At 41.9% G+C, this 24,022-nt stretch overlaps 1 protein-coding gene across 8 annotated transcripts in view; it reads right to left on the bottom strand.

Annotated features, from left to right (window-relative positions):
- WDPCP (WD repeat containing planar cell polarity effector) overlaps nucleotides 1–24,022 on the bottom strand; it is a 148,010-nt gene that overhangs the window by 8,212 nt on the left and 115,776 nt on the right. For 7 of the 8 annotated variants that reach the window (XM_015622991.1, XM_015622997.2, XM_015622998.1 and 4 more), the window contains 3 exons: nucleotides 6,967–7,102; nucleotides 5,547–5,681; nucleotides 355–449 (listed from right to left, as the gene is read on the bottom strand). In XM_015622991.1, the coding sequence (XP_015478477.1) occupies nucleotides 355–449; nucleotides 5,547–5,681; nucleotides 6,967–7,102 (366 nt within the window). The remainder of the gene's footprint in view (nucleotides 1–354; nucleotides 450–5,546; nucleotides 5,682–6,966; nucleotides 7,103–24,022) is intronic. The other variant, XM_015622999.1, reaches the window with a different exon arrangement.

The following is a 24,022-nucleotide window of genomic DNA, read 5'->3' as shown; positions in this document are numbered from 1 at the left end:
ACCGCGTGCGCTGCTGCTTCCCCAGCCATGGAAGCAGGGAGGCTCTGCTGCTGCTGGCTCCTGCACAGGGGAACAGAGCCACAACAGCTGGGACTAACAAACCCTGCCTGTTTGTGTTAAATCAGGGATACTGCTGCAAGATAAGGAGATTCAGGTGATTGGTTGACTTAATTCTGCTTTCCATGAGCCAGTATCTGAGTCCTCCTGCCTTTCCCTGCTAGGAACGCACAAACCAAGCTCACGCTGCAATGCCTTGTTTTTTCTCCTGGACCCAAATGAATTTTCAATATATAAATTACCAATATTTCTAGCTTCATCCCCCTGTGCATATTTGAAAGAGACTTGTTCACTTACCTTCCTGGCTGCTGGAAAAGGTTTTCTTGATCAGGGAGGTGGTGTGGCCATCTGCTCCAGGCTCAGTGTCCTCTGCCTGTCTGCGGCTGGTGGGTCTTGGAAAACAAAACAGAAGTGATTGAAAGGGAGGGAGAAATGACTGCAGAGCTGGGGAGACACTGCAGAGCAGAGCAAAGCTCTTCTGTTTGTTTTCTATCTTTTCAAGTATACAGCAGCCTGTGTAATTTCCTGGCTACAAACTGCAGCTCCTTTCTATCATATGCCAGTAGGTTTGTTGACTGAGTGTCACTAGGATCGCTCATTTGGCCGCGCAGTCCCTCCAGCACTGTCCTGTCATTCAAAGATGAGGTATAAAGCTGGTGTTTTTTTGAGTAATTACAGTTTTGTTAAGCAGGACAGGCTGGGGATGTGCAACACACATAGCAGGCACCAGGCACTGCTGGCAGCCCTGCATGGAGGAATTTGGGCAGACGCCAGGAGAGGAGGGTATCAGACCCAAAATACAGCACTGATTTTCTGAAATTTTTGTCCCTACACCACTTTCATCACTGAAATCCAAGTTGTGAAGGAGATGCAGGGAGGAAAGCATCAGCTATGTGCTATGGAAAAGGCAGATGGATTTGTTTTGTTTTGTTTTTTGTTTGTTTTGGTTTGGTTTTTTGAGTTGTTTTTTTTTGTAGGTTTTTTTTTTGGGTTTTGCTAGTTTTAGTTTCTTCAGTCATCATTAATCTCTGCTTACACAGGCATGTGGAAATGCAATCCATTCCCAGTGCTGTTGAACTGGAAACCTGGAAACCTGGGGGCCACATTGTGCCATCTTGGCTTGCTGACTCACTGCTCGTCCTGCCATCCACAACCTGCCAAGTGCTTGGTGAAGTCCAAGGGAGCATTGCTTTCATCAAGAATGAGTCAAGTAGAGAAAATAAACTAAACATCCAATGCCAGGCCAACTGGGAACTCTTCTGGGAGGATTCTCATCATTTGGGTAGCTTTTCCTCCTCTGTGGATGCAGTCAAGTCTAACCCAAGTAGTGTTTTACTCAAGGGCGGCTTTCAGGTAGGACAGCGGTGTAGCTCTGAGAATAAAATGCTTTTGTGCAGCACCCAATTTCTTCACTGCCACAGTGCAAAACCTTACTCAGCTTTGATAATACAAATAATACATTCCAGGCATAAAAAGCCCTTTATTACTGCTAAGAACATAAATAATTAAAGAAAAAGCTGAGATTTTCCCTGTGCCTTTGTTTTCCCACTACCAGCTGGAAGACAGCTATGCAAGCAGCTGGGCACATGTAAAGCAACTAAAATCACCTCTCCTCATCAGCTTTCTCGAGACAGTTTTAAGCTGCAGTAATGCAACTCTCCCATCACACTAAGCTTTATTGGTTCAGTAAAAGAAACTAAGAAACTTCATTGGAGACCAGATTATGCTGGTTGCAAAAGCGGGGGGATTCTTCTGCTCTTCGACCCCATTATCTCCTCCGTAGTGTCTTGATCAGCTTTCTTACACACAGCCTCGGATTCTGCCGAGACCCGCAAATTGCTTTTTTGGCTGCCAAATTGCCATAACCCTTCTATTTTTATATTTTAAAAGAGCTTAAAACCCTCCATCCTCTTTGGATGTGTCTTTAAAATTGACCAGTACTGGGAGGATTTCATGTATATCCGAAGGCTTAGAAGAAGATGTTACCTCTACTGAGCTTCTAGTTTTACAGTCAACAGACATGAAAAGCCCAGCAGGGATAAAAGGAACTTAACCAGTTCAGTCTAATGCATATAAATCTACCTAAGAGCTCAAGGCACTGGAAGTACTCAATGCACTACATTTATCTGAGTGTAAGATACAGAAATGGGTCTTCAGCACACATGCCACATGTCCCATTTTGATGCCAAGTTAATATGAATTAAGAGACTGAGATGAATAAACAAGGTCAGTCTGGGCTGGGCCAAGTTGAATCAATGTAAAATAATTGTCAGTATTTTCTGTCAGCAATGCTGGTTTATCTTGGCTCAGGAGTCTCGGTGCTATAGATTATAAAATGTTTTCAGTGGAACAGTTGGCAGACATTTTATTGATTTTTCTTTGTTTTGTGAATGCTGGAAAAATTTCCATTAAGTATACATGCCGTTCATGTGATGAAGCCAAATTGCTTTTTCAAACTTTTCTTTCTTCAAGTGTGCTAATGCGTTAATACATTAGCAACCTAATTTAATCAAGAGGACCTTTGTCTGGAATCAAGAGGCCATGGAGCACACCTTGATGCATCTTGAGCACTTATGGGCTAAGAAGAGTTAATTTTGTATTTTCAAGGTGCAGTATGCACACTGACTGATTAATTTGCCCCTCTGAATTTGGTAATGTATTATCTCAGTTTTATAGATGTAGAAATTTAGAGTGCAACTTTGCACAAAGCCATCTATATCTGCCTGCTGTTGCATTCTCGAGGCACGTGAAGCTCCTGGGCTGAGCAGTGGTGAAGAATGAGAAGGAAGAGAAGGAAAGAGAGGGAAGGCTGCAGCAACCAGGCAGGAACAGCACTGGATCCAGCTGAGCTGCTGGGTCCCACTTCTGACATGAATTTCCTCTGCTACATTGCCACATCCCTGCATCACACCTATTAATAGAGTTAATTTGGAACTGAAAACTGCTCAGGCAGATAGAGCAGCTAGTAGGATTCACCTGGACCTGGCAGACGTTATTCCTCAACCTATATTTCTGCTATTTTAAGATTTGGTTTGCTTCCTGGTTAAAAAGGACTTTTGAAAAAGGTGGAAGCCATAGCAGTGATGAATTCTTACTTTAATTGCACAGAACAGTCAAGTAGGAGTAAGAAACCAATTTATTGTTGTTTTTTATGTGACACAGAAAAGGGGATGCTGTGGGATAACTATAATTCCCTCCCTCTATGTTGATCTAATAATCAACATACAGGTCTGAAAGATGCTGTTAGAACTTCCTAAGGTTTGGCCAATGTTGCTACCAGTTCAAAATATACAGACATGAACTTAAATAAAAACTTTGTAAAGAAGTAGGAATGTGTGTATGTTTAAGAACATAATCAACAATAAAGTTTTATGATAAAAATCACTGTGATGATAAACGTTTTTGCCTTCTATCCTAATAACTTGTATTAAAATAATAGATAGCCTAATTAAAATGGGAGTAGTTCTGGTTTGGGGGATGGGGACTAGGTAGATGGATAATGAGTGAAAAACCCCTCCAACTTAGTTTCAAATACATCCTGACACTGCCAACAAATGGAAGATATTTAAGCCCACAACACATTATGGTAAGGAAAGAGGATGACACACTAACGGGGAGGAAACCCACACTGCAGCTACCAAGTAGCAGTGGCAGAGGCGTGAGTGCAGTCACAGCTCTGTGTGACTCTGGTGCCAGACTCTGACATGGTCACAGGCACTCACTGGTTGACTCACCCAGAAATAAGCAGTCTCACAGGCAGCTGATCAGCTCCTTTGTGTGGCTGAGGGAATCAGCATGCTACCTTGGTCCTCTGAACAACAGCATCCAAAATATTCTCCTCAAGTACAGGCTTCTGCTGCAGGGTTATGCTGATCAAAACGTTTTCATAAACAGATAACAAGAATAATGGGAGGACATGAACTTCCAGGCTAAAACATAGCTGACACTTGGAAAGAGAGAAGGCAATGGTCAATGCCAAATGTAAGCCAGAGGTGAGATCTTTATCTTATAAAATTATTCACTGGATTGTGCATTGTTGGTGGTGTTTAACTGTTATTTTATGTTAAAGAAATCAGGCAGCAAATGAAATGCTGCTTTCTGGAATGTTGTCCTGAAATCTTTACTGCCCATAACTTCATGTGTCTGTGTGTATGGCTCAGAAAGCTGACAACAGCTCTCCACTGGCAGCAACACCACTGCTGCTTCCATAAAACATCATGGAGTTAAATCAAGAATAAGTTCTTAGAGAAATAAACCCTTGAGATTGTTTTATGAATGATTATGTTGTTTCTAGCCTTTTCTTCCATTTTCTGTCCCTGTCTTCATCCCAGATTATGGCTTTCCTGGTTAAGCAAAGGAGATGATGATGTGAAGAGTTAGTTGAAGTGATTTTTTTAATCACACAGCCTGAAAACTGGGCTTCAGTAACACATATGGAGATGTCAGACTCCCTGAAGGGCATCAGAAACAAGGTTTATTAGGCAAATGAAGTGTGTCTTCTGCTAGTCTTCACAGGGGCCTTGCTTGCAACTTCTGCCTAGATATAACTCGTGAGATATGCCTCAGGTGTCCCGAGAGCTGAAATACAAGGAAGAAAGAAAAATGTGCTGGAGATGAGCTTCCAGAAAGCTGAGTGAAATGCAGATTTGAGAGAGTATCTGGGACTGACAGGGGTGTTTGTGTTAGAAATGTAGTAATGTAGTAATTGGTGTGAGTAGCTGGTACAAAGATGTAAAGCCAAGGCAGATAACAAGAGACTCTGAAAGAAGAAAGAACAGCCATTGGATACTCTTGCTGAACAACTGCAAAGGCATGGTGTGGTCTCTTACAGGAACTTGAAGAACCACTGCCACCCAGAAGAAGCCAATTACAAACCCAGAAGTCTCTGGTAATTCTGGAGTATCTGGGACAGAGAGATGAACCACTGCAATGACTGCAGAACAGAGAACAGCCCTATTTATGTAGGGTCCAAACACTAAAACTTCCTTTTTTATAGAGATTTCTTCACATGAAGAAGTCTGATGAAGACTTGGCAGCAGATGCATTGTAGAAGAGCAGCTCTGTGAAACTGGAGGCAAACCAAGCCACATCTGGGTGCTTGTAACCATCTGTGGCTTTTTTTAAGCACAGGGGAGAAGTTGTTGGAGTCACCTGTGCCTCAGCAGGTGACCTTCCCAGCTGGCTGGTGTTGTCACAGGGAGTGCCTTCGAAACCTAAACTCTTGTTGGCAGGCTTCAAGCAGCTGTGGCCAGCCAGGAGAGCCGTGAGAAGTTTTCTTCCATAGCATTGTAAGCGGCCACCAAAATCTCCAGCCTCTCCTGGTGGAGGTCAGCGCTATCTCTGGGTGTCCGCAGGTGGAGGAGCTGGTGTATGGGTGGGAGCTTGCTTTATGCTCTCCAACCAAAAGCCTTGGGAAATCCCAGCCATTTATGCAGCTCTGGTGATTACAAGGAACCACTCCTGAGGCTCAGCAACTTATGGTGACCCACCTGGGAAGGCGCAAGCAAACGTGGTCAGGTGGGGAGCCCAGGAGTCGGGGCAAAGTTGAGCTCTCAGCCTCTCTCCCGAGACGCCTGACGAAGGCAGACGTGGGACTGCCAGAGATGTGTGAGTCATAGCAACCTCTGAAAGGGAAAAGGTGAGCAGAAGGGAGGGAGGACAGCGTGTTTATACCTTGGGATCAGAGGCGTGTTGGGATCAGCCTCAGCTCTGGTGTGCTGCTAAAGGAGCTCCTTTTATTGGAGCACTTGGAGAGCCCTCTGGAGCCTCCAACCTCCAGCATTGAGACTGTCTTTATAATTTTCCTCTATCAGTACAATGGTATCTTCATCCCAAAAGTTAAGAAGGAATAACTATGCACAGTTTTTTTAAAGTCAGGCCCACCTCCAAACCCATTAGATAGCTCTGAAAGCTTTAGAGTGTGTCCCGTATCCTAAAAGTTGTAGGCAATGCATAAAATAAATACTTCACTAATGGGGTGCAGTTGGTAAAATGAATTTGACACTGAATACTGAAAAAGCTCAATGTCTCCATGTGAGGGGAGCCAGAAAACTAGTTAACATACAGATTTCCAGAAAGAGAAGGAGATGTGTGTTTTGCCCACATGAACTGTGTGTTCAGCACAGTTATGTACAAACAGCTGGGATGAATGCAATGTGGAACTTCAATGTCATACTCACACCAGATTTACTAAAAACATTCCTACAGACAGTAGGCATAGAAAATAAAAATAAGTCTACATAAGTTTATATACTCACAGGGAACAAATAATTGTTTTTTTTTCTTTTCTATCAAGAATGCACAAAGGAAAATAACAAAAACAAATGCTTTTTTAATCTTTGCAGAAGTGCTGCTCCTTTTTAATTTCCTATCCCTTGCAAGGTGGTGTGCAGGTTCACCAGCAAAGAAAGCATTGGAAAAAAATCCCAGTTATCAGAACTGTTGTTTCTCTCATAGCTAAGTTCAAGGTTTTAATCAGCTTCTGAAGAAGGGCACTCTCAAAAGATCTTCCCAGGGATTTTGATTACAGGCTAGTGATGTGCTTACAGAAATGTATTTTACATTTACAGAAAGGTTTTCAAAAGTTCTGTTCACCACCTGCAACTGTTAATTTGCTGTGTTTCCATTGTTGTATTTCTCTTTTCTCCACATTCAACAAGCAAGGCTGCCTTTGCCCAGATGATTTAGTTTGAAAATGGCTGTGCTAGTGTGTGTTAAAAGCTTGAAAATTTTCTATGTTTCTGGAGATGTCTTTGTGTCTATGCCGTGCCCTCTGGGCTTTCAGGTTTTTCTTAAGTTCTTAGCGTGTTCATGTTTTATTGTGCTTACAATCACGATGCAGACAACAACTGCAGTTGTCAGGAAGGTTCAGAATATCAAACATACATTTTGAAACAATTCAGAACTCACCTGTGGGAGCAGCTCTGGGCTGGTGGTCTGTCAGCAGGGCCGGGAGCAGGCAGGTTGCACCCTCCTCCCTGCTCTGGAGATTGGTCAGCAAAAGCTTCACAAGATGGGTCCTCTTCATCTGACTGCCCCAGAAGTTCTGTGAAGATGAATCAGGATACGTTATCACACTTACTTCATCTGAAAGTACCAACCAAGCTGCCAACTGTTTGCCTTGGATGCCTGGAAGGACAACAGTGTCCTCTCTTGCAAGGGACCAAACTGAATGGAAACCCAGATGCTTCCACAGCTTTCACCCTTGGCTTTTCCCTTGAAAAGGAGGCCAAGGAGACAATGACCAGCAACAAGAAACAGGTCCAAGAGTTTTTAAAAGACAGAGACTGTGTATTGGCTGTAGTTAGCAAGGAGGAAATGCCTTCTCTAAATTGTAAGCTACAGAAGGTCCAGCTGGCTGCTGCATGAGCATTTCCCTGATGCCACAGGGATCAAAGTCTTATCAATTGGACTAGTTCCTCAGAGGGGTAGGTGTAACTCCTTCCTTTAAAAATAAAGGCTTCCCTTAGCTCTGTTTTAAAATATTTTGGTTCAAAATCAAGACCTGAAGTCTTCAGTAGGTGAAGCATGGGCATCCAATTCACAAGTTCCAGTCTGAGCACTGTGGTAAAGGAAATGGTTTAAAAATATCTGGACTACTTAAAAATATAGAGGAGGAATTGCATATTCTAAGTATGAGACTTAAATAAATAAAAAAATTAATCAAACCACAGGCTAGCATAGTTTGGATTAAGGAAAAATAAAATCCTGTTACAGATAAAGACTTTAAAAAGATTTTTCTCAAAATCGTAAGACCCTTTTGCATTTTTTCTCCTTCTAATCCTGTTCTTCTCCCCTTGTTCTCTGCCTTCTTGGATCCTGTGTAAGCTAATCTGCATGATACCCATGGTGGCACTGTGGGCAGTGGGGAGGATGTAACACCCTGGTCATGCTGTTGGTTTACATTTCATCTGGAGACCCAGAACGCTCGCTGGCTTAGGAGGGAAAATCTCCTCGTAAGCGTCTCTGAACCTCCGAATCTGAAAAATCCAGCACTGTGGGATTGCTGTGGACTATTCCTACTCTTCATGCCACCTAAATATTACTGGCATCTGTGGTGTGAGGGAGGGTGAAGTGTGGCAAGGTTTGGCTTTCCCAGGTAGCTGATGCTGTCTGCGCTGCTGGTTCCCACCTGCGGAGCAATGTGGGGAATGGTTGAAAATAGCCAACTCGGTTGAAGGCAGCGCACCTCAAGCACACACCACACTACAATAAATAAAGGTGCTAAACCAGCACTGGTGCAATTTCTCCTCCATCTTGGATAAAAAATCCAAAGAGAAATAAAAGCAGAGGAGAAAACAAATGTACGGGCAATGCTTTACATCTCAGAAACTCAAATCCAGGGAAGTAAGGGAGGTTTCTCTGGAGACCTCTTCTTGGAGCCTTGCAGAATGAGAAGCCAAGAGAAGGAGAGGAACAGTATTGAGAACTTATAAAGGTTTGTGAGAAGCTGCTTTTCATATCCATGAAGAGCTCTGGGAAAGGGCTTAGACAAAATTCCTGTTGATGGGAAAAAAAATAATTAGGCAAGATCCACTGCAGGTCTTCTGCCATAAACTTTGACACAGCTCTCTCTGCTGTGCTCCCACCTGGAACTGAGTCTTTGGTCCTGAAGAGCCTCTCTCTTCACTTGGCCAGAGTTTGTGAAGAAACAGAATGTTAAATCTTTGAATTTGCAAAATGTCAAAGCTCAGATATATGGTGTGAGTCAAGCATCTGTAATTCATTTTTCTTTTCTCTTTTTTTCCTTTTTCCACTTAGTAACATCTAAGGCCTACACAACTTACCCCCTTAAAGCTACAAACTTTCACCAATATATGATGTCCATGACTTCTCCTGAGCCACCTCTCCTGAGGCTAACCCAGCTCCAGGGAGTGGGAACATTTCAGAACATAAAACCCTGAGAGATGCTGAAAGGGAAGTGCGTATTGAGAAAAGAAACAAACCAGAATTGGGTCAACTTTTTCTTGATCTCTTTCCATCACATGACTGATCTGTGTTTTCTTGTCTCTGCTGAGAACCAGTGCTGAGTAAATCCCAGTTCTCACACAAGTCACTTCAGTGTGACATGCACGTGCTCCAGGTGGTACCCAGCAGCTTTTTAATGTGGAGTGGGCTATAATTTGGATGTATAGAGTCCTTGTGTGCCATATTTCTAATATATGAATGCTATGAGCAATTAATTATAGCATGGCCAGTGACTCTGATATTTTATGCTGTGGATGTAGCACAGGCACACCTTAAATAATGCTACTGGATCCATGGGAGCCTCATGGAAAACAGAGCAGTCTCATCTGCAGGCATAAAACCAGGGGAAGAGCAGGGTTCTTACCCACAGGAGTGTAAATAGATTTCTTTGCACTTTCATATCTAAAATAAATATCTGGAGCTGACCTCAAGTTATGAGCATTGAACCTATTGTGGTCTGGGGCTACAGCTGCAGTGTGGATGCCAGGAGTGGTTAAAAGCCACAAAACCATCAGATATGAACTATAGAGTAAAGAAATAAATGTTTCTGTTGTGGGACATGGACTGCTCCCTGTGAGATGTACTAAAGCAGGAAGAACAAATGCGCAAGGAACACTATTTAAACAACACAGCTCTTCCCAAACTAGAGGCAACATACCCCACTTTCAATTAGGGAAGGATTTTGGCAACAATGCCACAGAGCTGGGAGAGGGTGGTGGTCCTCACATCTATCATGAGGGCTCTGGCTAGGGTTTGGTGCTTGAGAGAGATCTGACTTTGCACTAGCACTGGAGAGATCATAAGTTTCACTTAAGATTTTATATTCAGCCAATCGGAGATATTCCTTTGCCTTATTGCATAATAAGGCTGTTTAAATTCTAAACTATTATTTGCTTAACATGCTAAGGTCTGGGGATTTCAATCTGAATTTGAATTTCAAAAATCTGAGAGTTGTTATTGTGCTAATGTTGTGGTTTCATCATTAAAGTAACTTATCAGATGTAATAATACAAACTTTTTGTGCTAAAATTATTTTAAAAAATCCCACTTGTCTTGATCAATATTGGGATCCCAACAATACAATGACACAATGCATATCTACATTTCCAGAATTCAGTGGTAACTGCTATTGCTACATCTCACACCTGTCTGAAAGAGACAAATATCTTTCTTTACAAGTCCACTGAAAGTTCTCCTACGCCTTAATGAGCAGGATGCTCTCTAGGTAATGCTTGCAGGTGATGAGATATCACACCTTGCCTGCTCACACATCTGTCATTATTTAACCATATCAATTCTCTTTTGAATCTGTGTCTGCAAATCGGAAGCTGTTTCCATTCTCCAGGATCCTGCACTGGACTTTCAGGGATAAAAATGCATTTCAAAACGTGCAAATCCATGGTAAAACGAAAATCTCCTTTTAATATTGTTTGCAAAATTGACAGCTCTACTTAACAGCAGCCATTAAATTATTTACAAAGTAGCAGCTGCTCTTGTAGCAGCCTTTTTTGGGCGTGAAAAATAAACTGGTTGATAAGTGAGAGATAAGCCATTTGACTTCCTCTTTGTGTGCCTGGCATGGTGCTCAGAGCCAATTCTGTACAATCTGATGTTTACAGAGCAATCCTCGTGTACGACCTCCTTAGGCAACAGGGACACAAGAAGCCTTTAAAACGCTGAAGCAAGCATTTAATCAGAACTCTTCATGCTGATCTCTGAAAAATTCAATAAGTTTAAAAAATGTAGCTCCTTCTAAAGATAAAATATCATTCTCTTGCTTCAGGAATTGCAAATATATCCCAATGAACTCCCAGCAAACCACACAGACTTCAGCTACATGGCTGTTTAACTAAAAGAAAGAGAAGTAAAGAGTAACATTTTTCCAAGAGAAACAAATCAAGGGTCTGAAGAAATGCAAATAGTTAATTCAAGTGAGTGCTATAAAACAGCAGAGTTAACTAACAATCACACTTATTTTCTTTTAAGCTTTTAAACAAATTCAATTTTTTTTAGTTGAATAGCTAATTCTATGTAAATAAGTTCATATTCCCTCTTGTTATGCAGTAACTCTTGGGGTTTTTTAGTTTTTTGTGGTTTTTTTTTAATTTAAGTGGTTATTTTTACCTGTTGAATTCAAGCTCTCATGATTTTATGAGGTTGTAGGGATTTTTTTTAAAGGCTAATAACTGCTGCTGAAGGCATGAGATTGAGCATGATTTCACACATTATCAAGTTGTGGTAACTTAATGCTATCCCAAGTTTTCTCAAACTACATTAAGCTATTTTTAAAGCCACTGCATCAAATTCTCCTGGTATCAAATCAGTGGGAACTTCCATTGCTGATTTGAGCGTGGTCAGCTCTTTTTTCTGGCTTTCTCCTGAAAACACCTTTCTAAATAAACATGTTCCAATAAAATTATTTCATTTCAACATATTTCTGTAGGGAAACCACAGAGCTTTATTTGTGAGTGTGGAAAAATGTAACTCTAAACTTCTTTGCTTCTTGTGGGCTAGTTTTCCATGAATTTTCATTTTAGATTATTTTTGTGTTGCTTTGTTAATTCCCAAGGCTGAAATATTTGCATTTGACAAATATAAATTGGTAAAAATATTGGTTTTATAGTATTTCTAAAACTCATGTAGAACAGCTGTTACTGTTTAGAGAGCTGGATAAGATTACTCCTGAAATTAAATCTGAATATCTCACAGTTCTGTTGTTTAACATTTTGATGCCTGAGAAGATGAGGCACTTCAATCACATCTAGTAGAATCAATCTTTAAAAGTAGCATAACGTATCATTATTTCCCTAGTTGGGTGGTAGGGGTATTAGCAGCAGCAAAACTGTTTTAGTGGGTGTGGCAGGAAATTTAAGAATTAATATAAAAGTTTTGTGATAAAATTAATAAATATATAGCATTTATAAACAACTGCTTTGGTTGGTTTTTTGTTGTTTGGGGGTTTTTTAGTGTTGTTTTGGGTTTTTTGTGGGGTTTTTTGTTTGTTTGTTTTGTTCTTGGTTTTTTTTGTAGTGTAGACAGTTACATTTCACTTAGCAGTTTTCTGCAGCTCTCTGTGAAACCTGGTATTAAAACTTTCTGCAAATGGAAATGCTGTCTTTACTACCATTGGCTGAGATTTCCATCTCTATTACTCATTTGCTCTAATCATACACAAAATTAAGCTAACCACTATACTGCCTGAATAGTTAATTTTATATCTCCCTGGAGACTAAAGTAGTCAGGTTTCTTAGGAACTACCCCAGCAGTGCCAATATTAATTAATTTTTTTTAAAAAAGAAGGTGTGTCTTACAGGGTGACCCAGATGTGGTAGTACCAAGCCATGATGAGTCTCCAGCTGGAAGAGACTGAACAACCAAGGATTTGTTTCAATTCCAGGCTGTCTCACTTCAAAGGCTTGACTGGTGTCTCAGCAATAGAGATAGTGCACCTCTAGATGTTATCGGGGTTCCCAGCCCGTGTGAAGTTTGCCGGGCAATCCTGGCAGTGGTGAGTGGTTCTCCCCTCCCTGTGGATGCCTGTGAACCAGCTGGAGAGCCAGGATGAGCAACCTAGGGCTGCTGCTGCTCAGCAATTACAGCAGGCACAGGAGGGAGGACAGTCCTGGTGACTAGGCAGTGTCTTTGTTCCGTAAGTGATGCTTTAGGCACGGTCTTTATTTTTCATTTTTTGGTTATTTTTTTTTTCCCTTTTCTTCTTTTTTTTATTTTTTTTATTTTTAATTTTAGGTGACTCTGTAGAAATAGCTGCTGTAAAACAAAGCTGCTGTGGAAAAGCCGCTGGCGAGCAGAGACATTCCCATTGTTTGGGGTGAAAGCTGCAGCAGTGGAAATGTGGGCGCGTGCTTCCGAGCATCCCAGCGAAAGCATTCAGGGAAGGTCTCATTATTCATAAGTGATGCTCCAGAGACTCCACATTGGCAAAAACGCCTCTGGCATTGCAAGCCCCAACCCACAACGGGCAAAGCCGGCACTGCCGAACCTGCGTGTTCCTTCAGCTGCTCTCTGTGACGCCTGTGCATGGGGCACACCCTCTGCTTGGCACTTCCAGCTCAGGGACCCAGCTCCTCCACTCCTGGCTTCTTGCCCTTCAGGCATCCAGAGCAGGGAGAAGTGCCGGCCAGACCGGAGGCAGGTAGGCTCCAGGGAGAAGAAAACCATTTCAAGGGGTTAATTGAAAAAGACAAATCTGCAAACACGAGATGCAGAATGGGAGCCTGCAAATGAATGCTGCCAGCTGGAAGCTGGCCAAACTGATAAAGCAGAAAAGAAATTGAGGGTTAAATGTTTTGGATGCTGAAGGCTTGGAGTTCAAAGAGGAGCTCAAGGAAACTCCCAGCCACCAAGTCCATACAAAGAGGCTCTAGGCAAACACAAGCCTTCTGCCGGACAGCTTTATTCTAAACAGTTTCCAAAAGGCAGTGGTTCAAATGCATGATTAAGGGATATCCTTCAGCATCTGGGAGCTCTTTTACAAGGAAAGATGATGCCCACAGGTGAGCTATGGCTGAGGGGCAAAAGGAGCTGCTTTCCACAGGGAATAGGATGAGAAGTGCATCTGCCCACGTTGGCTTGGAAGAACAATGTGTAACTGTGGATGTATTTTCATGGCTTGGTAGAAAAGGCAGAAGGGAGCTGGTCCTCCAGGCCGGGAGGTGAGGGCAAGGCTGGAGGTCACTGCTTTCCCAGGAGTACTCTCCTGTCCATATCAGGACTGGAATGCTGATGACAACCCATTTTCCACCAGTGATATAAAGACTGAATTACTGAAATAATAATTTTTGCCTAAATCCTAGGGAAAAAACACCTTGGATTTGTTTCAGATCTAAACCAGATCTGAATGGGCTACTCTTTCCCATGTGGTGGATTGGGAGCAGGAAAGCCGCCTTCTTCCACTGGGTCAGGAAGCTGGACTCAAAACAGAGGATGGGACAAGTGGTGATGTGTTTCTCTGATAAAACTCTCTGTGCCAGCCCCTTCTCTTGTGGTTTGGTGACAAGGACCCTGCGTTTCCCATATTGTCCTCCCTCCCCTGTGCAACCAGCCACCTTGGCACCTCAGAAAGCCTTTTTTGTTTTTAATCAGCTCCTAGTGCAGGAATTGTATTTATGGATGGGTAAGTAGTATCCACACTTTTTGAGCAGGTGCATAATGATGCCATAGCATTGGAGCAAGGCTAGAGTTCAAGAGTTAGGTAATTGTATCTCCCTCAAAAAGGAATTGCCTCAGACCAGTTAATTTGTCAAGATAACGAATTGCAGCAATTCTCCTCATTTGGAGCTGGGCCACTAACACTGATCTGAACTGTATTTAAACTCTTGATGACAGAGACTGAAAAAGATATTGCAATACTGGAGGTACAGGTTCCTAAAGCAAAACTGCATCTACAGCTGGAGCTGAGAGGCAGCAAGGGCATGTGAGTACACATCCTGCATATCCCTTAGATATGAAGAAATTCCCTGGGGCACTGACTCTGGTGCCTGGGCAGGCAGAGTTCATCTTGAATCTTTGGGAGTGATTGAGGTCCAAAAAGGATAATGTAGTACCCATCAAGTCTGCTTCTGCAATATGAGATAGCACAAGGAGAATTTTTACCTCCCCCCTTCCCAATTAAGAAACATACCCCAAAAAGACTCATTTGAAGTTTCTGAAAGTTTTCTGGTAGCAGCAATAAAAACCCCTCTGAGGGCCTGATGGTGGGATTCCCATGGCATTGCGTTCTGTCATGTATGTCAAGTATGGTTGCTGCCATATTTTTCTTTTCTGTGACATAGCAGGCATGAACAAATTTGGAGGAGAAGAAAAGCAGAAGAAAGCTTCAGTGAAAATTCAGGCTTAGGCCAATGACTGTCCCATTTCTGATGAAAGTTAAGTTGACAGCATCAAGTAAAACAAAATGATGTATGTTCTTGTGCCAGACCTTCTCTTCTGGATGCCAGGCATTCCATCCTCCACAAGAGAGACATGGACCAGAATAAATCCTGTACATTGACCCAGGGGAACTGAAAGGAATCTCTGACTCCTGCCTTGCAATGGCACACCCTCTCCAAGAAAACAATGGATTGAAAACAAAATTGGTTGTTAACTCTGTGACTTTGTCTGTGCCTTAAAAAGCATCAACACGAGAAATTTGACAGATTATTTCAGAATATTTCTGCTCAATGGCCTACTTGGGAATGAAATTACTTTCCATCTTATTCAGAATAATCTCTCTCTACCTGTAAGTGGACTTAATTTAGAAAAGCAAAGTGGCTTTTATTTTGGAATAAGTGCATCCACAGGCAGAGTTCTTTCCAAATAGTTAATCTGTTCATTGCCACATGTAAACCATTTATGTAAACATAAATTGATGAGGATGGTAAAGAACTCATGAAGGTATGGCCTAGGACTCCTTACCCAATTTGCAAGCAGACCTATCTTCCTCAGGGCTATTATGGTGATCAACAGACCTTACAGAGAGCTAGGTTCAATTTAAACATAGTCATATGTTTGAAAAAGAAATGAGCTTTTGAAAACTGCTGTCCCCCAAGTTCTCAGTCTATTTTACTTTGGTTGATCCTCACTTTTAAATATCTGTCAAGTGGTAATCTAGGATTTAGTAGGTCTCAGAATTGCTGATTGCCCATGGGGTTGGATCTAAGGCGGGTAGGGGGTGGAGGTGAAGTGTGTGCAGCCTTTCTTGGAGCAGGTGAGTGGCTGCTAAAGGGTGACTTTACATTGCCTGCAGCTGCTTTCTTGGCTTTGGCTAAAGCAGGCAAGTCTTGCTGTGTGCAGACTGCAGAGAGGCTTAAATGCTAAGGTAGAAAATTGTGGCAAGAACAGATCTTTTCAAGGTGGGTTTTCATTTGTGCATGGTGTTGGGTGCTTATCTCTTTTTCTTTCCAAGACTTTTCTGCTGTTCAAGTGCTCCTGGGAGGGAAAGGACCACCTCAGATGGGAAACCTGGGCTAAGGCTGCTCTGACTGCGTTTGCCATGGCTTACATGTTTGTCCACACGGTGTGGCAGCAGCAAGAGCTATGTGGGAGATGCAAAGTGACCCAGATCAGCATTCCTAATTCCTGCAGCCATGCTACCTGTCCTGTGCAAGTGATGTGAACCAAATACCAGTCACGTTAGAGACTGACCTTGTTTTCTTGGAGAAACCCGTGTAAAAATGGATATAACAACACTCTTGACACTTACCTCACAGGATGTTGTGAAGCTTAATTAAATGTGTGCAAAAGCATTTCGAGATCCTTAGATGAAAGAAGTTTTTATAAATGCAAATTATAATAATTACGGCTAGTAACCACCATCAACTACTGAAACAATTAATTCAGGTTGCCACAGGCCATCGCAACAACGTGTGCAAAGAGGAATCAGCCATTTAATGACATATATGTTGCGTGAGAACTCAAAGCCTTAAAAATACTGCAAAGAGGAAAAAACTAAATACTCAGGGCTTGCCTCTGAGGGTGCCATTGGTGGAAGTTTCCATCACCTCCGTTTGCATTGTGATTTATTCCCAAAAAGAGCCCACCTTAAAGATTTCATTGCTGGGATAATTTTATGTCCCTTTGATTTTTACATTTAACATTGGAAGAAAATTGAAAATTACTGTAAATGACTTGGCTCACAAAAATTTGGAAATACATGAATATAACACAAAAATTTGGAAATACATGAATATAATTCTGGTTTTGGTTAATTCTCCCTTCACCTAGTCCCCCCCTCCCCACAAACACACTCCCCCCACCCCGCATCCCCAGCCCACTTAGAGCATCACAGAATAGACTTTGGCTACAGGGCATTATCCAGCTGACTTTCCAAGGGTGAAAACAAAAGCCAGGCAATCAAGATGTGTCTGGCCAAATACTTAAAGGCCCAGTGCACACATTTAGTTGACAGCTGACTGAAATCTGAACCATTTTGTTCAGCCTTTCTTGTTGCTTCAAAACTGATTTGGGCTTAAATAGCTAAAACCTACAGGTGTTTAAATGCCCTCCCTTGTCAGCAGAACAGCCTCATCAGATATGGTGTGAGGATGCAGTCAGACTGGAAGAGCTCTCCAAAGACCCCACAGGTGAATCCCAAAGAGCCAGTCTAGCCCACCTGTGGCCCTCAGGCTTATTTTGCTCGCCTTTAAAGACGAAAATTCAGAGAAGTAGGAGTTACTAAGCACACAACTTACCAAAGCAATTAGGCTAAATGCACTGCAGCTAGAAATTAAAGCAATGCACTGAATTTAATTTGAGAATTCATGGATGTAAAACTGAAACCTTTAACATTTAACCTAGCAGCAAATTAAATCAGCTTTTTGACCAAATGAAAAATTCTATGCTATTGAAGTTTGAAAAGTGTGAAGCACACACCTATTAAAAGGAGGATTTTTTTCCTTTTTCTTTTAATGAAGAAAAACTTGGGACCAGTTAGTTGCCTAGTCCAAATAATGAAAAAATGGGAATACTACCTGTAAATAGAGCCCAATTTATAAAACATCATTGCTTTCTAACCTCTGCCAGACTAATGTATTTGTAGTCAGTGGGTTTCACAGGAAAAAAAAAAAAAGTAACTCATGCTGGAAGGTTGTGTGGACTAAACTTACTCTGATATCAACAAGCTTAATGTGTACCAAAACTGAAAATTCTTACATGGTTTTCTTTCAGTCACTTTAAAAGTCCTGACTTTAGGATACTAAGCTGGTAATGTCTCAGGTAAGTTTTCATAAAATGAGGGCCAAGTTTTTATGGGGTCTGTGTGTGTCTCTGCATAGAAAATCAGCAACACTGATGCAATGATTAGAAACATGCTACACAGCTGGTACCAACATGTTGTTTTAAACCTGCAAACCCCCAAACTTTATTGTGATGTGTACATATGCAAACTCTGTGCTTGCACACACACACACACACACACACACACACACACACACACACACACACACATGTATTTATATACCCACACAGGATATGCATAAGGGCATCCTGGAATCTGGAATCATAGAATATCCTGTTGCTAAGCTCTCTTAATGACACTTCTACAATGCTCTGCTCAATGTCTCTTAGCTAAATCCTATAATATAAGACAAAATTTGGATGCATTTTCTAAATGCACATCAAGGCACTAGGACATAAAAGGAGTTGGGGTATGAGCACGCCTTGTTTTACCAATCTCCAGAGTGCCCTGACCAACATTTTACACTTTACCAGAAAGGTGTGGCTGAAAAGGCACTGAAGCAGATACAGGGGCAGGCCTCCCTGGTATTTGCATCCTGTCACTCATCTGCTGCAGTGCTTTGCTGCACAGACTTGCTGATAACCACCAGCACATTCTGTGGTTTGGGTGCCCAAAGGCTTCAGAAGCTGATGTGACCCTACTGGCATGGAAAACCCCAACTGATGGGTTGATACTTTCCTTCCCACTAGAAGAGACTGATTTAGAGGAAAACAGCTTTGGAAAGGGTACATGCTACACTTCATGTGCCCTGTTGTAGGGGAAATGCAACTTTGCAGGAACAGTGGGTTTTTCATTCCTAAGCTGCTCCTTCCACTCTCTGGGAAGATCTTCACCTGGCTGATATCCTTCAGTTACAAGAGTGGCAGGAATACCAGAGTGTTTTTACCTTTTTAAAACCTCACAGAGGTAGTTTACACTATACACTGCCTCCTGCAAACACCAGTACTTTCTTCCTGCCTATATAAATAAACTGTGTCAGCAGGAGCAGTGGCTGTGGACACCACTTGGGAAGCTCAAAGCCCTGGAGGGAGCTGTGGGCAGTTCCTGGCATTGCTTGTGCTTCTGAAGGTAACCAAAAAGGAAAGTCCATGGGAAGCAAAGCAAAAAACCTGATGCCTTGATGCCAGGTGAAAAAAGTCCCCATGGCTCCTACTAGTGTCTCCTCACCACCTCATTTCATTCTATTTCTTGCTCCTCTTTTCACTGAAGTAGGCAACAGGAGTTTGGAGATTAGTTTCTGTCTAAAAAAGATGCTCACCTCTTTGGGGAAAAAAAAAATTGTAAGGGAAGGTAGTTAACCTACATTGCATTCTCTGATATCTGTTAAATACAGCATTGCTTGTCAGCCACTCCTTTCATCACTTAAAGAGCATTTTGTATCCATGGGAAGCAATTAATGTTCAATGGGACAAAAAATGCCCTTAAAAAGGCATATATCCACCTTTCTGCATTGCAGCACTGATCATTTTCCTTCTTTACATGCCACCACCAATCCTTCTCATAGAGATGTGCATCATCCAGAGATGTTTAATTGTACCTGGCTGTTCCTGTGCCCTTATAGTCCTTCCTTACAGCCTGACTCTGCTCCCTCTGCCTCTTCTCTGACTTCAGGTAGAAACCCTTCCCTATGTTTTCTGGCACATTTTTGGACTGGTTTAGGCTGCAGTTGGGAGCTCAGCCCATTGCAGGGAGGATCCTGGCACCAGGATACTTTCTGATCTGTAAAGAGTTGCTTGAAGCAACACTCACTCTGTAAGAACAGTGCTCAGTGTAAAGCAGGCTTACAGCCCTCTGCTGCTTTCAGGTCTATTTGACTAATGGTATTGCTTCAAAACCAGCAAAATTACCTTTGGGCTCACCTAAACCAGCTGAGGCAGTGCCATGTAAGCAGCTTGTGCCTGGCCTTTGAGGCTCTTCTTATGCCTCCCCTGGGACCCCAATGCAGCAGGGGTACAAGCAGCCACAGTGGCCAGTGCTGGGGTTTTAAAAACTGCTTGCTTAGCTAGCTTTTCATCTGTTCCCTTTGTACCACAAACAAGAAGAAGAAGAACCTGATCTGAAACCACATGTGAAAATAAGGATCTCTTCCATTTATATTTCTGGAGTCAAAATAGATGTGTTATACAGCAGGGCCCTTCAAGCCCCACAACAGCATCGATATAAAGGTTTAATCACTGCTATTTAAAATAATACAAAGCAAAGGTGAGTTAGGATGCCAGTAAATTAGAGCAGAGGAGAGAGCTTTCTAGGCAAGCTGAGTGGCATAAGCAGAGGGAGAACATCATCGTGGCAACTCTTAATATGAAAATGGTCAAGGATTACTTCACAGTCTTGCAATAGCAGATGGTTGGAGCCATTTAATCAGGCATCTTTTCTGTTCCTAAAGCCTATAATTATCTGGTATAAGGACAACATCAAACTGGCACATGAGTTTTTCATTTCCCATCCCCAAATCGAAGGGGGGCATGGCTACCAAATTTTGGAAAGCTTTGCTCTCATGAAGAGACCTGCAACTGCCCAACTTGGGGAATTATAGCAGAGGTGGTACCTGAATATTCTTGTCCTGGCTAGGATTACCCTGGGCTGTGCAGTGAATGCTCAGAACTAACCCCTCCTGTGCCATGGAGTTACTAGAAATCTGGAAGGAGTTAAAAGAAAGGCCAGCTTGCTCAGATGCTTACCACAGAAGCATGGTGCTACTTGAGATTTAACCTATGAGAATAAAAAAAAACAACACCATATTTAAGCCATGCTCAGAACCTGTTTCCTTTCAAAACAGAAAAGCTGAAGGCAAAGCTGAATCCAAATGATCTTCTGGCACATCAGATTCTCTGATCCTGGTGAAGGCCAAGCTGTTTAACCATTATGTTGACCTGATCAAAATCTGATTAAAGGTAAAAACATTTGCATTTCCAAACATAAGGCAAAAAAAGAGGCTCATCCAATGAGTACTTAATGTATTCTGAATGCTGCTACTGGAGAATATTTTATAAATTAATTTTCTTCTAAAAATACTTCCCCCCACCCCCAAACCCTGATTTTTATTTTAAAACTTTTAAAACTCCCAAACAACCAAAAGCTGTTTGCTACATTTTGGGAAGTGTCTGAAGCTTTGTTTAAAAACAATTTCATCTTCTTAGTATACATAATGTATTTTACTATTTCTTCATCATGCATACTGCTGATACACCAAAAAATGGCACTATTCCTGAAAAAAAAAAAAAATTCCTTTAAAAGTTTTTTATTCTTCTCTTTGGAATGAGTTGACTTCAAGTTGAAATTTCTAATGCAGTATTTTAAACAACTTGTGAAGAACTTGTCTATAAGCACCAATATTGTCAGGCTTCAACTCACACAAGTAATTTAACATTTGCACTGGGCAAAGCAGTTTACCTCCTGCTGACTGCAAATTACTGATAATATTGACTGTTTCTTTTGCCCCAAAATAGGGTGAGATCAGTGTGTGCAGAACCTCTTCTCCTGATTTTGTAAATATTAGTCTTCTTTGACAACTGCAGCACCGGGAACCTGAGACATGCTGAATGAAATGCAGACAGACTTATCTGTTAGTAAATAATTTCAATTAGGTGATGGAAAAACACCGAAAATAAAATGTTTATTGCTTTCTTCAGCCTTTCCTTCCCCTCAGTTTCACACTGTATTTTCCCTGAGTGGACAATGAGAAGTTTAGGATGGGGGTGGTATCCCTACACACCCCAGCCTAGCCTTTGTGTACCATGGTTGTTGTCACACTGACACCTAATGGCAAACACTAACGAGAGGATTACAGCTGATTTCCCACGGGTGTGCTTTCACCCTCTGTGGCAAAAATTACAGAAAACAAGTCAGCTTAGGAAATGGACTTCACCTGGCTGTGTGGTCAGCTGGAGGGAGGTGACAGCGAGAGGACCTGGCATGGGATGGGGCTGAAAGGATGGGCAGCCTGCCACAGAGAGGTCACACAGTCTCCAAAGGAAAGGAAAACCATCCAAGGCTAAAATGAGGAGGCCAGAGTCATCCAGCTGGTTGGTGATGGTTGGAAAGGTCTAATTACATCCAGTTCTTTAACTGCTGTCTTGTTTCTAATCCCAACAAGTGGACAGCAAAACTCTCAAACACACACAGGAATAGGTTGGGGCAGTACAGTTGATAATAATATATGAAAATAAGGCACTGACTAAAGCCTGTGCTTCCTTCATGACTGCTTGAGGAAACCAGGAATTTTTTGGGAATGTTTGACTCTTAAAATTCTGTTTATTACAGTGATCAGTGTAGTGTCAACTCTTCGCTTACAAATCTGAGGCAATGGCAGCACAGTGAACAGGGTGATCTGGGCTCACACGGCAGCAGAGGGTGCCCATACAGGCTCCAAATTTGCCTTCATGAACTAAACATTTTGCCTTTTGGTGGCTAAAAGCAAGGGCCTAAGGTAAGCACTCTGTAGCCCTTTTCTTTGGCCACGGTGCATCCTATGCAGTAAAACAAGTAATTAACTGTAGGCATCATCTTGCATCTGGTTGATAAGAGTTTGTGTTATTTAAGCAGAGGTGTGGTGAAATTTCACAGTGAACTTCAGACATGGTTTAGGACTAGGTTCCAAGTCCTTCAGTCAGAGGATAAGCTCATGTAAGGCTCCTGATGACTCACCAGCACCTACCAAATAATGTAAAAAACACATCCTGGGATTATTTTGCAAGGTGTCTGGGATGGCCCCAGAATCTCCTCTTCATCTGGTGCACTTTATGTGTTTTTGGAGGTCTCCAGGGGGGATTTTAGCAACAAGAACATTAGCAAGAGAAAGGACTAAATTCAGCAGAGGTAAATGAGTAACCATAGGAAGACCTAGCAGGAGTTTCATTAAGCAAAAAAATGATCTAGTTGTTGTGAAACAATGTTAAATTTTTGAAAAAACATAGAGAAACCATGCTTAGGTTTTTAACACAAAACTACAGGAAAGAATACTGACTTCCATGTTCCTTTAAAATTTTTTAAACTATCAGTTAAGTGGTTAATCCATGGAATCCAATTTATGTGAGAGCCCTACCCTAACTTTTTACTGATGTCCCTGGGCTGGGAGGGCAGGAGGCAGAAATCAAGCAGCTGTTGCAGTTTTGATTATCATGAAGATGAAAAGGTGGGACACTGGCAGTGTGACTGCAGTAAGTGACTAATTAAAGTGAACACCATACATGCTTGTAAGCTATCATTAATTATATCTTTCCATCGTATTAAAATATTTTGCCATTTCATAATATCAACATTGCAGAGATAACCAACTGCCTCACAATCTGTTTTTAAGACTGAATTTATAGTTTGAAATCTAGTACAGATTCAGGACTTTTGGTGTCTTGAGTGCTGTGAAAAATATTATTGAATGGCAGGTATTATTCATGCATGAGTTGGGGACTTGCAGAAGTTTCATGGCACTGAGATTTAAAGTAAAAAGAAGTGTCAGTGCAGACTAACTGTCAGGAAGGATACTTAGGGAAAAATACTTCAAATAGTTGAAATTAAATACAGAGGGTATGCTGAGGAAAGAAAAATGTCATCAGTTCTGGATGTACTTACTGCCTTGTGTTAGGCACTGCAGACCACTTTTGTACCAATGGTTTTTCTTAAACAACTTCCTTCATTTCATCTTCTGGCCAAGGTTGACACTTTAGAAAGTGAATGACTGAGAAGAGCAGTGGATGCAAAGCTCACCCTTGGGCCCCACTGAGCTCTTCACTATGGATTTCACCAGCTGTGTCCCGATAACAATGTCCCAGTCCTGAGACGGGATTTTAAGAGGGAACTTGGTTTTGTTAGGCTGGAAGCACTCAACAAGAACCAACATCAGGTTGTCAAACACCCTAACACCTGTGGTGAGAATTTTTCAGGGGTGAGCTCCTCAAGCAGTCTCTTGTGTAGGAGTCTTTGGAGGAAAACAGCCCCAACCTCTGTTTTTGCCGTTGGCAATTTCACAGTATTCCCACATAAGGACCTGTGGTGTGCCTGGGGAGTGCAGTGAAAGAGGAGAAAATAAATAAATCGTCCTTCAATGTTCTTGCTTATTTGTTTGATCTAACACCACATGTGCGAGGGTTCTCACATTTACAAGAGTCGCTCCTTCTGAGCACAGGGATCTTCAGCTTTCCCCTGATGTTATTGACTACGCTCTGCCTGAAGATCACTGCTTCCAAAACTCACCTGCACAGGGAATACTTGGAGATCATTCTTTGGTAGGTCACTCTAAAAAGCCTTAATGCTGAGAGACTACAACCC

Source organism: Parus major, chromosome 3 (assembly GCF_001522545.3).
Source record: "Parus major isolate Abel chromosome 3, Parus_major1.1, whole genome shotgun sequence".
NCBI classification, from domain to species: domain Eukaryota; kingdom Metazoa; phylum Chordata; class Aves; order Passeriformes; family Paridae; genus Parus; species Parus major.
This window is presented reverse-complemented; position numbering and strand designations above follow the sequence as displayed.